The sequence below is a fragment of the Mus caroli genome, chromosome 7, assembly GCF_900094665.2.
Source record: "Mus caroli chromosome 7, CAROLI_EIJ_v1.1, whole genome shotgun sequence".
Taxonomy (NCBI): Eukaryota; Metazoa; Chordata; class Mammalia; order Rodentia; family Muridae; genus Mus; species Mus caroli.
Genome location: NC_034576.1, coordinates 112889447 through 112898723, shown reverse-complemented (window position 1 = coordinate 112898723; position 9277 = coordinate 112889447). Strand labels below are relative to the sequence as shown.

The window sequence follows — 9277 nt, the reverse complement described above, 5'->3', positions numbered from 1 at the left end:
AAGGACATATGGTCAAATTCAACTTTCATACTGCCTCCCTGAACTGTAGTGGCTAACCACCGGAAGCACTTGAAATGACTGTACAGTTAAACCACTCACCCCCACCACAACCCACTGGAGGTGTACCAGGGTGAGAAATCTTCCTCACTTGTAATCGGCTCCATTTTGTCCTCTAAGGCAAAGTGTGAGACTGTCATCTGTCTCACAGCTCTGCCTCTTCCACCCTTGCAGCTCCCAGCCTTCAGCCAAACAAATCTGGGCTTGCTTTGCTCTCTCTCTTGGTAGTGAAAGGTGGTGGTAGTTATCTTAGGGGATGGGATGGCCTTCAGCCAACCGCAGCAATCACGCTGCTGCCTTGTCCGGGCTTATCAGTTTCAGCAGCCTGGCAGCTGTTGGGTGAGAAAGCTAAGTAGCTTCAGTGACTGCTAACTGTGTTCACGTGTGGATAGGAACATGTTCACGTGTGGATAGGAACACGTTCACGTGTGGATAAACACATAGCATCTTCAGGCTTTTACCTCCGGATGGGGTGGGGGAACCTCATTTACAAAACAGCCATTTAAGTGTCCACCAGTCTACCTAAGACCTTTGTTTGTTTATCTGTTTGTTTGTTTTTCAAGGCAGGTTTTTTTCTGTGTAGCCCTGGCTGTCCTGGAACTCACTCTGTAGACCAGGTTGGCCTCGAACTCAGAAATCTGCCTGCTTCTGCCTCCCAAGTGCTGGGATTAAAGGTGTGCGCCAATACTGCCCAGCCACAACCTTAATTGAATTAATATACCTGGGAAGGTAGTGCTTGATTCTAGGTTTGGAAAAAAACTTTGATAAAAAAAAAAAAAGGATTAAACTTGCAGGGTGAGAATGTAGCTTTGTAGAAGGAACAGTGATACCTCAGGTTTTATGCCTGTTGTCAGAACAAAACCACCAATATTTGCAAATGGAATTTAAACAACACACATTTAAAAAGAAAAAAAGTAAATGGGGGCTGGGGATCTGGCTCAGTGGTTAGAAGAACTTGATTTTCATCCAGGGAACTAGGTCAGTTCCCAGAAGCCATGCTGGGTAGCTCTGACACCCTCTTCTGGTCAGCATAGGCACACATATACATATGTTCATACACAGAGAGACACAGAGACACACACACAGACACACACACACACAGATACACACACTAAACATAGATCTAAAAAAAGGGTAAAATAGGAACCCTACCATTACAAAGTCATATCAAAATGAATCAAAGGCCCAAATATAAGAGCTATAATTGTGGATTGCTTACATAGAAGTAGAACTTCATGATCTTAAATTCAATAATGGATTCTTAGATATGACACAAAAGTCATAGAAAACCAATGAAAAAGTTTGGACTTTATCAAAGTTGAATACTTTCGAAAGCCAAACAACAAGATCAAGGCTATGACATGACGGCCTTCAGAATATCTGTAGAATTACATTTGATAGGGATCTCACCCTTCGAGTATACAAACACAACAAAACCAAATAGGGCTGGGCCTGGGTCGTGGCTCAAAAGAACAGAGCTTGCCTAGCATTGGGGAAGCCAAGGGTTAGACCCTCAGTAGGGTGAGGTGAGGGTGTGGTTAGGCAAAGGACTTGAATAGACATTTCTCCAAAGAAGAGTCTGAAATGGCTGATGTACACAGGAAAATATGCTCAACATCATGAGTCACTAAAGAAATAAAAATCAAGAGGACAGGAAGACATTCACCCATCTAGGCCTGGTGGTTAATCCCATGCTGCTAACCCCAGTACTGGGGGGTGGGAGTTAGGCAGGAGGACCTAGAGTTCAAGGGCAATCAATCTAGGTCACAGATTAGTGAGGTCTCTAGTGAGACCTTGTCTCAAGAGCAACAACAAGGGTTAATAATTCATACCTATTTTTCCAAGTAGTGATGGCACACACACACCTTTAATCCTAGTACTCATGAGTGTGAGGCAGACAGATCTCTGAGTCTGAGGTCAGCCTGGTCTACAGAGTGAGATCCAGGACAGCCAGGGCTACACAGAGAAACCCTGCCTCAAAAAGCAAGCAAGCAAACAAACAAAAAACAAAACAAAACAACAAACAACACCCCAAACAAACAAATAATCCGTACCTATTAAGATGTTTATAATATTAAAAAAAAACAAAACAGGAAAACAAGTGTTGACAAAGATATAAAGTTAAAATCCTTGATCAGTGCTGAGAGGTAAGATCACAAAGCCATTGTGGAAAACAGTTGGTGGTTCCTCAAAATTAAACAGAGAATTAGCACATGTAATTCAGTACTGTCCAGTAGTGCTGTTCCTAAGGATATTTACCAATGGAATTGCAAATTGACATTCACATACTTTCTATACATGGTCATAGTGCCAGTACCCATAAAGTAGAAACAATGCCCCAACCTACCAGTGGATAGGTAAAACATGGGTCACACAGACAGTGGAGGGTTATTTAGCAGTAAGGGGAATGTAGGACTTATGCTCCAATGTAATACTAGGCAGTACTGACAATAAAGTAGGGTTGGAACAAGAAAACAATAAAGCAAACAGGATTCTTAGACACAAAATGGCATATACTTTATAATTCAAGTTATAGGAAGTATCTACAATGGGCAAACTTATAGAATCCGAAAGTAATGGGGTTATAGCCAGGACCTAGGGAGACAAATAGTTATGTCTGTTTAATGGATTTTGGGTGAAGAAAATGTTTGAAACTAGACAGATGTGGTCATTGTCCACAAGGTATTAAATATTTTTAATATTTTATGTGTATGGATGCTTGGATGTTTGTGTGCCACATGCATGCCTGCTGCTGGAGGAAGCCAGAAGAGGGTATGGGATCCTGTGCAAATGGAGTCACACATGGTTGTGAACTGTCCCTGTGGATGTTGGGAATCAAATCTGGTCCCCTGGAAGGGCAGGCAGCACAGGTCTCTCAACTGCCGAATCATCTTTCCAGACCTTATCCCAAATTAAAAAAAAAAAAAAAAAAGTAAAATTGAGGGAACAAATCCCCACAATAATAATTTATATGGAATCCATCCCCTACCCTACCAGCTGTAATCAAGGCAGTTCCAGGAGGACACCGCTGACAGAATAGGGAAGGACTTTCTACCATGGCTGTTAAGCAGTGGAATGGCAGCCTGTAGAGGAAGTGCGATTACTCTTTACTGAAAAAGTGGAGGAAGAGCTCCCAGGGAAGTTACCGGGAAAGTTTCTCTATGAGGTGTGGCAGGTTGTTTTGTTTGCTTTCATTATTTTGAAAGCTAACCTAGTTTTCATCACTGCAGGTATGCCGATTCCTTCTGACTAGAAGCTGATTACAAAGGAGGTCCCGAGTTAAAGTACCCCTTCCCTTTCAATTCTTCTAGCATAGCCCAACCCTCTCAGACACGTGCTGAAAGGTCTGGCCTTTTGCTGTCGATATAGCTTAACGGTAGCAGGCTGGCCCAGCATGTAAGAGGCCCTAAGTTCAATTTCCAACGCGGAAGCGGGAAAGGGGAACGCTGGCCCAGAAGAGAGAACTAGTCAGAGCAGCTGAGACTATGACCCTTTGGACTCTGAGTTCACAGCTCCAGGCACTAGCTTTCTACTGGTCTTTGGCAGAGGGCGTGTGTTGCACTAGGCACGTTAGAACCTACTACGTACAATCTATAGAAGGATCAAACCCTCAGTGAACGATGGCTTCACGATCACTTCTAAACCACAGGTTCTGAAAACTTCATAGTTCAAATACATACACTACTACTAAAATTTCATGATCATTAAGAAGTAACAAAGTTTTTTTAAAAAAAAGTGACAAAGTAAACTCATCCAAGTGTGCCAACCAAATTAGAAAACATCGGTAGGAGATATTTCTTAAAAACGCAATCGACTTGAATGCTCTAGTCTAGACTGGACAAAGAGCCCTATGAATTCATTCTGAGGAGTGTTTGCAGTAGAGCAACTTGAAGTTAACACCTGCTTCAGTCTGAAAAGTCCTGAGACAGTGAAAAAGGCAGTGAAAGTCAGGCGGGCGGGGCTCCCCGGGGAGAGACCGGCCCATTTTAGGAGGATCCCGGGGATGCCCCTGTTCCTAGGTGGAATAACTCCCTGGAGCACTCAGAGGAAAGCCCAAGCTGACCGCCCCCAGCCCAGGCAGCCCTGAAACCAGAGGCGCCTCTGAAGATTGCGCAAGTCTTTTCCTCCCCAGCCTGCTCGGTGGCATGTTTCTAAAATTCCCATCTGCACAACATAAACAGGAAACGTGCAGCAAAAAGCCTTGGCGGTGCAAATTCCAAGCTTCCAGCCGAGGGCGGGAGAATTTCATCCGTGCTGCCGGTGGCAGCAAGCAGCAGCAAAGAACAAACTTTCCAAGTGACCCCGCACCCCTCCATCCCCTTTTCCCCCAACTGCAAAAGGGAGATGGCGGAAGGAAGGACCCCTGCTCCAGGAAAATAAAGAACCGGGCGGGGGTGGGGGGCGTTGAGGCAGCAGCTGGGCCTCTAAGCGCCGGGCCTCGGTGGCGGCGCGTGGCCAGGCCGCGCCGGGCCGCCCACCTCGCGAGCCGCGTGTCCGAGCGGCCTCCGGGCGCCGCGTGGGTTCGCGGACGCCGGGCACCGGGTCGTCGAGCCCTCTCGGGTGGGGCGGGGGAGGGGCGGGCGCGAGGCGCGGCGCAGGCGCAGTGAGCGCCTCGGTTGTCAAACATGGCTGAAGCGCCGCTGCTACCGCTACAGCCGCCGAAGGGAAAATGCTGAGCTCGCCCGGGCCGGGTGGGCGGCGGCGGCGGCGAGGGCGGCGACGGGAACCCGCTTCCCGGGCGCGGCGGCGGCGGTCATGGCCCGGCTGGCCGACTACTTCATTGTGGTAGGCTACGACCACGAGAAGCCAGGTAAGGGTGTGGGGCGGGCGCCGCCCCCGGGCTTCGCCTCCGCCCCCGGCAGCCGTCCAGTGGGCTCGGCGGGGCCGGGCGTCGCGGCTGGGAGGCGGGGAGGCGGGAGGGCCGGGTCCCGCGGTGGAGGAGCTGCGGGTCGACTGGTGTCGGCCTTCGCGGCGCGGCCGAGCCTGGCTGCGGTGGGCGTGTGTGAGGGAACCGTCGGGCGGCGGTGGCGGGGCTAGGCCGCGGCGGTGCGGCCGGGGACTGGCGGGCCGGACCCGTGGCGAGCCTGCCCGCGCGCCGCCACGCGCTTCTGCGGAGGCGGCTGGCACCCGGGACCGCGCCCTCGTGCCGGTGGAGTTGGGAGGGCGGGAGCACACTGTACGAGGCTCCTAGGGATACACCGTGTCCTGCATCCTGAATAGGAGTGACGCTGGGGGCAGTCCTCCCGGAAAGGAAGTGCCGAGAGTCCAGCGCTGCCTCCCGCCGGCCCGGGGTGTGTGTGGGGGGAGGGGGAGGTTGGACATCCCGGCCGAACGCCGGTACTTGGATAGGCCAAAGGATCCGAGCACTTAGAAACATTTCTAGGAAAATTGTTTCAGGACGTATGTGTCGGCATTCCGGAATGAAAGGACTCTGCTAAGTAGAGAGCCGGGCGACCACTGCAGGTGCTCTCTCTCACTTAGCTCTCACGTGTTTTGATTGTTCTCTTTTTTTTTTTCGTCCGAGAATTTTTCACAAGGAACAGTTTGGCAGATAGGTTGCTTTTTACACTTGGGTGGACTAGCACAACCAGAAGTGTACAGGGTTCATGCACGTTTATTTTCGTAATTGTATCTCTTTGTGTTGCTGTTTATAGATAAGCGGGATGTGCTAATAAGGTTATTGTAGAGCAGGGGAAGCTCCAGTCTCGCACTTGCAAGGGATTTTAGAGACCAGCGCTCCATCCCCTTCCATGTCCCCGAGGTGCTTAGGTTGTGCTTTGCTGATGTTAGTCGTTGGTAGCACCAGCATACCATTGTTCTGCCCACCTCTTTTTATTATTTATCCCTAAGGATTTATTTCAGAGATGGGAGCCTTCACATTCTTTTCTCACCACTACCTAATTGAGGTCAATTAAGAGAAGCAGGCTCTTGCTGGGCAAGCCTGGAGACCTGAGCCATGAAAAGGTGCCAGGCAAGAACTGATTGCCCAGAGTTGTCCTCTGACCTTCCTGGGTGTGCCCTGGCATGCATGCCCACTCCCACCATGAAGATACACAATAAATAAAAGGAGAAGACGTTGGGCTGTATTTGGAGAATCTTCTGGCTGCTCCAAAATGCCCTGTCCTTTCTTAGAAAATTTTCAGTCTCTTACCAAGGTGACATAGTCTGTCAGTCTGCTAAGATTGCCAGTGTGCAGAATCAGTTTTGTTTTTCACCTTGTTCCATTTTTAGTTACATTGTTCTTCACCCACAATAATTTTATTTTATCTTTTTTTTTTTTTTTTCTGAGACAGGGTTTCTCTACAGAGCCCTGACTGTCCTGGAATTCCTATGTAGACCAGGCTGGCCTTGAACTCACAGATATTTGCCCTCCTCCCACACCCACAACAATTTTGAAACAGTAACAAACTTGAAAAAGTTGTAAGTATGATACATAATTATTGTTGTTTTATTTTATTTTTCTGACATTTTGAGAGGAAGCTGCTGCCCTTATGCTCCTTCACTCAGAATGGTTTATCGTGAATTTTATACAAACAGGAACATTGGTCTACACAATGGCAGTGCAGTTGTCAAAATAGGAAATTCAGGACTGGAGAGATGGCCCAGAGGTTAAGAGCCCTGGCTGCTCTTCAGAGGTCCTGAGTTCAATTCCCAGCAACCACATAGTGGCTCACAACCATCTGTAAAGGGCTCTGATACCCTCTTCTGGTGTGTCTGAAGACAGCTACAGTGTACTCACATACATAAAATAGATAAATAATTCTTTACAAAATAGGAAATTCATGCTGACCCAGTATTTTACTTAATTTGGGTTTTGTTGATCATGCTATTAATTTCATAGTTGGTGAAAGTAATACAGTTAAGTGCTGCAGCGTTTCATTATCTTTTTAGTCTCTCAGTATGGATCAGTCCCTTCACCTTCTTCATGGTCTTGTCACTTTTGATGGCCGTAGGTCAGTACTTTTGTTGTGCTGGGTACATATGCTTGGGCCAGTGTATGACGGCAGTGTGCTCACTGTGTCTTGTCAGGGAGTACATACTTCACCTTAGATTGTAATCAGCATCTGCCAGGCTTGCCTACTAACAGAGGTCGTGCTCTGAGCTCCCACTTAGAGTTACTCCTTTATGAGGTAACCTCCTCACTCTCATTTTTTTTTTTTTTGCATTTTTTATAAAGATTTATTTATTTCATGCATGTGAGTACACTGTGGCTCTCTTCAGACACACGAGAAGAGTGCATTGGATCCCCTTTACTGTGGTTACTGGGAGTTGAACTCAGGACCTCTGGAAGAGTAGTCAGTGCTCTTAACCACTGAGCCATCTCTCCAGCCCAGTTTCTTTGCATGTTAATGCTGCAGGCAAGTTTGCTCCTCCTGCTTTGACCCAGGGTCTCTGACAGGATGTGCTGGGCTTGGCCCTCAGTGAGCCCCACTTCTATCCTTTGGCTACTAAGACTACTGTTCTTCCCACACCGAGCAAAGGGAAGATTTCTTTCTTTCCTTTTAAAAATGAAACCCAGAATATGGCATAAGTTATAATCTCAAGTATGATACACTTTTTCTGTTATATTTTTGTATAATTTGTATTTTATTCAAGCGTATTTTTTTGTGCCAAAAATTTATGGTAACAGCTGAGTGGTTTTAAGCAACTATATACACTGGTGTAGTCACCGCCACAATCAAGATATAGAACATTTCCTTCTCTATAAAAAGTCTTCTTATGCCTTTTTGCAGTCTGTTTCCTCCCTAGCCTCGGGTGGTTGCAGATCTGCTTTCTGTCTGTATGTTTTTGTCTTTCTAGAGTGGCACATTAATAGAATCAGACAGTTTTTTTTTGAATGTTTGGCTTATTTTCTACTTAGATTCATCACTGAGATTTATCCATGTTGTAGTGATTAGTAATTGTCTCCTTTCACTGCTCCCCTTTCCCTTCGATGCTGAGTATCGAGCCCAGGATCTCAGCCATGCTAAGCATGTACTCTACCATTGACCTATACTCACTGATGAACTGTTCAGTTCCTTTCCTTTCTTCCCCTTTCCCTCTCTCCTTGTAGCTCAGACTCACCTCAAACTTATGATGTAGTTAAGGATGACCTTGAACTTCTCCTCCTCCTGCCTCTATCTCCAATGCTATGATTATAGGTGTGTACCCTCATGCCTTGTTTATGTGGTGCTAGAAATGGAGTCTGGGGCTTCCTACATGGTAAGCAAGCACTCTTATCAATCGAGCTATGTTCCCAGCCCCAGGCATACATTGCTTCTTTATATTGCTGTGTGTGTGTTCATTCATTCCTCAGTTGGAAGACTGAAAAATTCTTAAATCATGGGCAAGTATCTGCAAGTTTATATGAAATCGTCAGTGTGTTTTCCAAACTACCTGAGCTGTATAGGATAAAAATCTACAAAGTGGTTTTTTAAACTATAAGTGAAGAATCAATCTAATTTATTTTCTAACCTTTATTATACAACTACCTTTGGGAGTTAATATGGCTTTATTAATCCAACTCTCTCTAAAAGCTAATCAGATTATAATAATATGATGCTTATGTGTAGTGATATGAAATTTGTGTGTTTAATACCAGAGTGTTTCTTTTTTTTTTTAATATTTATTTATTTATTTAATGTATGTGAGTACACTGTTGCTGTTTTCAGACACACCAGAAGAGGTCATCCCATCCCATTACAGATGGTTGTGATCTGTAATGTGGTTGCTGGGAATTGAACTCAGGACCTCTGGAAGAGCAGTCAGTGCTCTTAACTACTGAGCCATCTCTCCAGCTCCAGAGTGTTTCTGGTATTATTCAACCAGTATATTACTATTATTTTTAAAGTGTCTTTGCCATTAAGAATAATTTTAGTTGAATTATTTTTAATTAAAATATTTTTCCTTTATTTATTTCACATGTGTACATGTGAAAATCAGAGGACAGTTTTCCAGAGTTCATTTTCTACTTCTAGCATGTGGGTTCCTGGGATGAAATTTAGGTCATTAGGCTTGCCAGCAAGAGCCTATACTTGCTGAGCCATATTGCTGACCTCAGATTTTTCCCTCCCTCCCTCCCTCCCTCCCTTCCTTCCTTCCTTCCTTCCTTCCTTCCTTCCTTCCTTCCTCTCTTCCTCTCTTCCTCTCTTTTCTTCTTTCTTTCTTTCTTTCTTTCTTTCTTTCTCCTTCCTTCCTTCCTTCCTTCCTTCCTTCCTTCCTTCCTTCCTTCCTTCCTTCT

The 9277-nt window shown here is 46.0% G+C and overlaps 1 protein-coding gene across 5 annotated transcripts in view; it reads left to right on the top strand.

Moving 5' to 3' along the window:
- Nucleotides 1-4657: 4657 nt before the first annotated feature.
- Nucleotides 4658-9277, top strand: part of Sbf2 (SET binding factor 2) — a 355852-nt gene continuing 351232 nt past the window's right edge. For 4 of the 5 annotated variants that reach the window (XM_029479589.1, XM_021166298.1, XM_029479590.1 and 1 more), the window contains exon 1: nucleotides 4658-4867. In XM_029479589.1, coding sequence (XP_029335449.1) covers nucleotides 4813-4867 — 55 coding nt within the window. In that variant the 5' untranslated portion in view covers nucleotides 4658-4812. The remainder of the gene's footprint in view (nucleotides 4868-9277) is intronic. The other variant, XM_021166300.2, reaches the window with a different exon arrangement.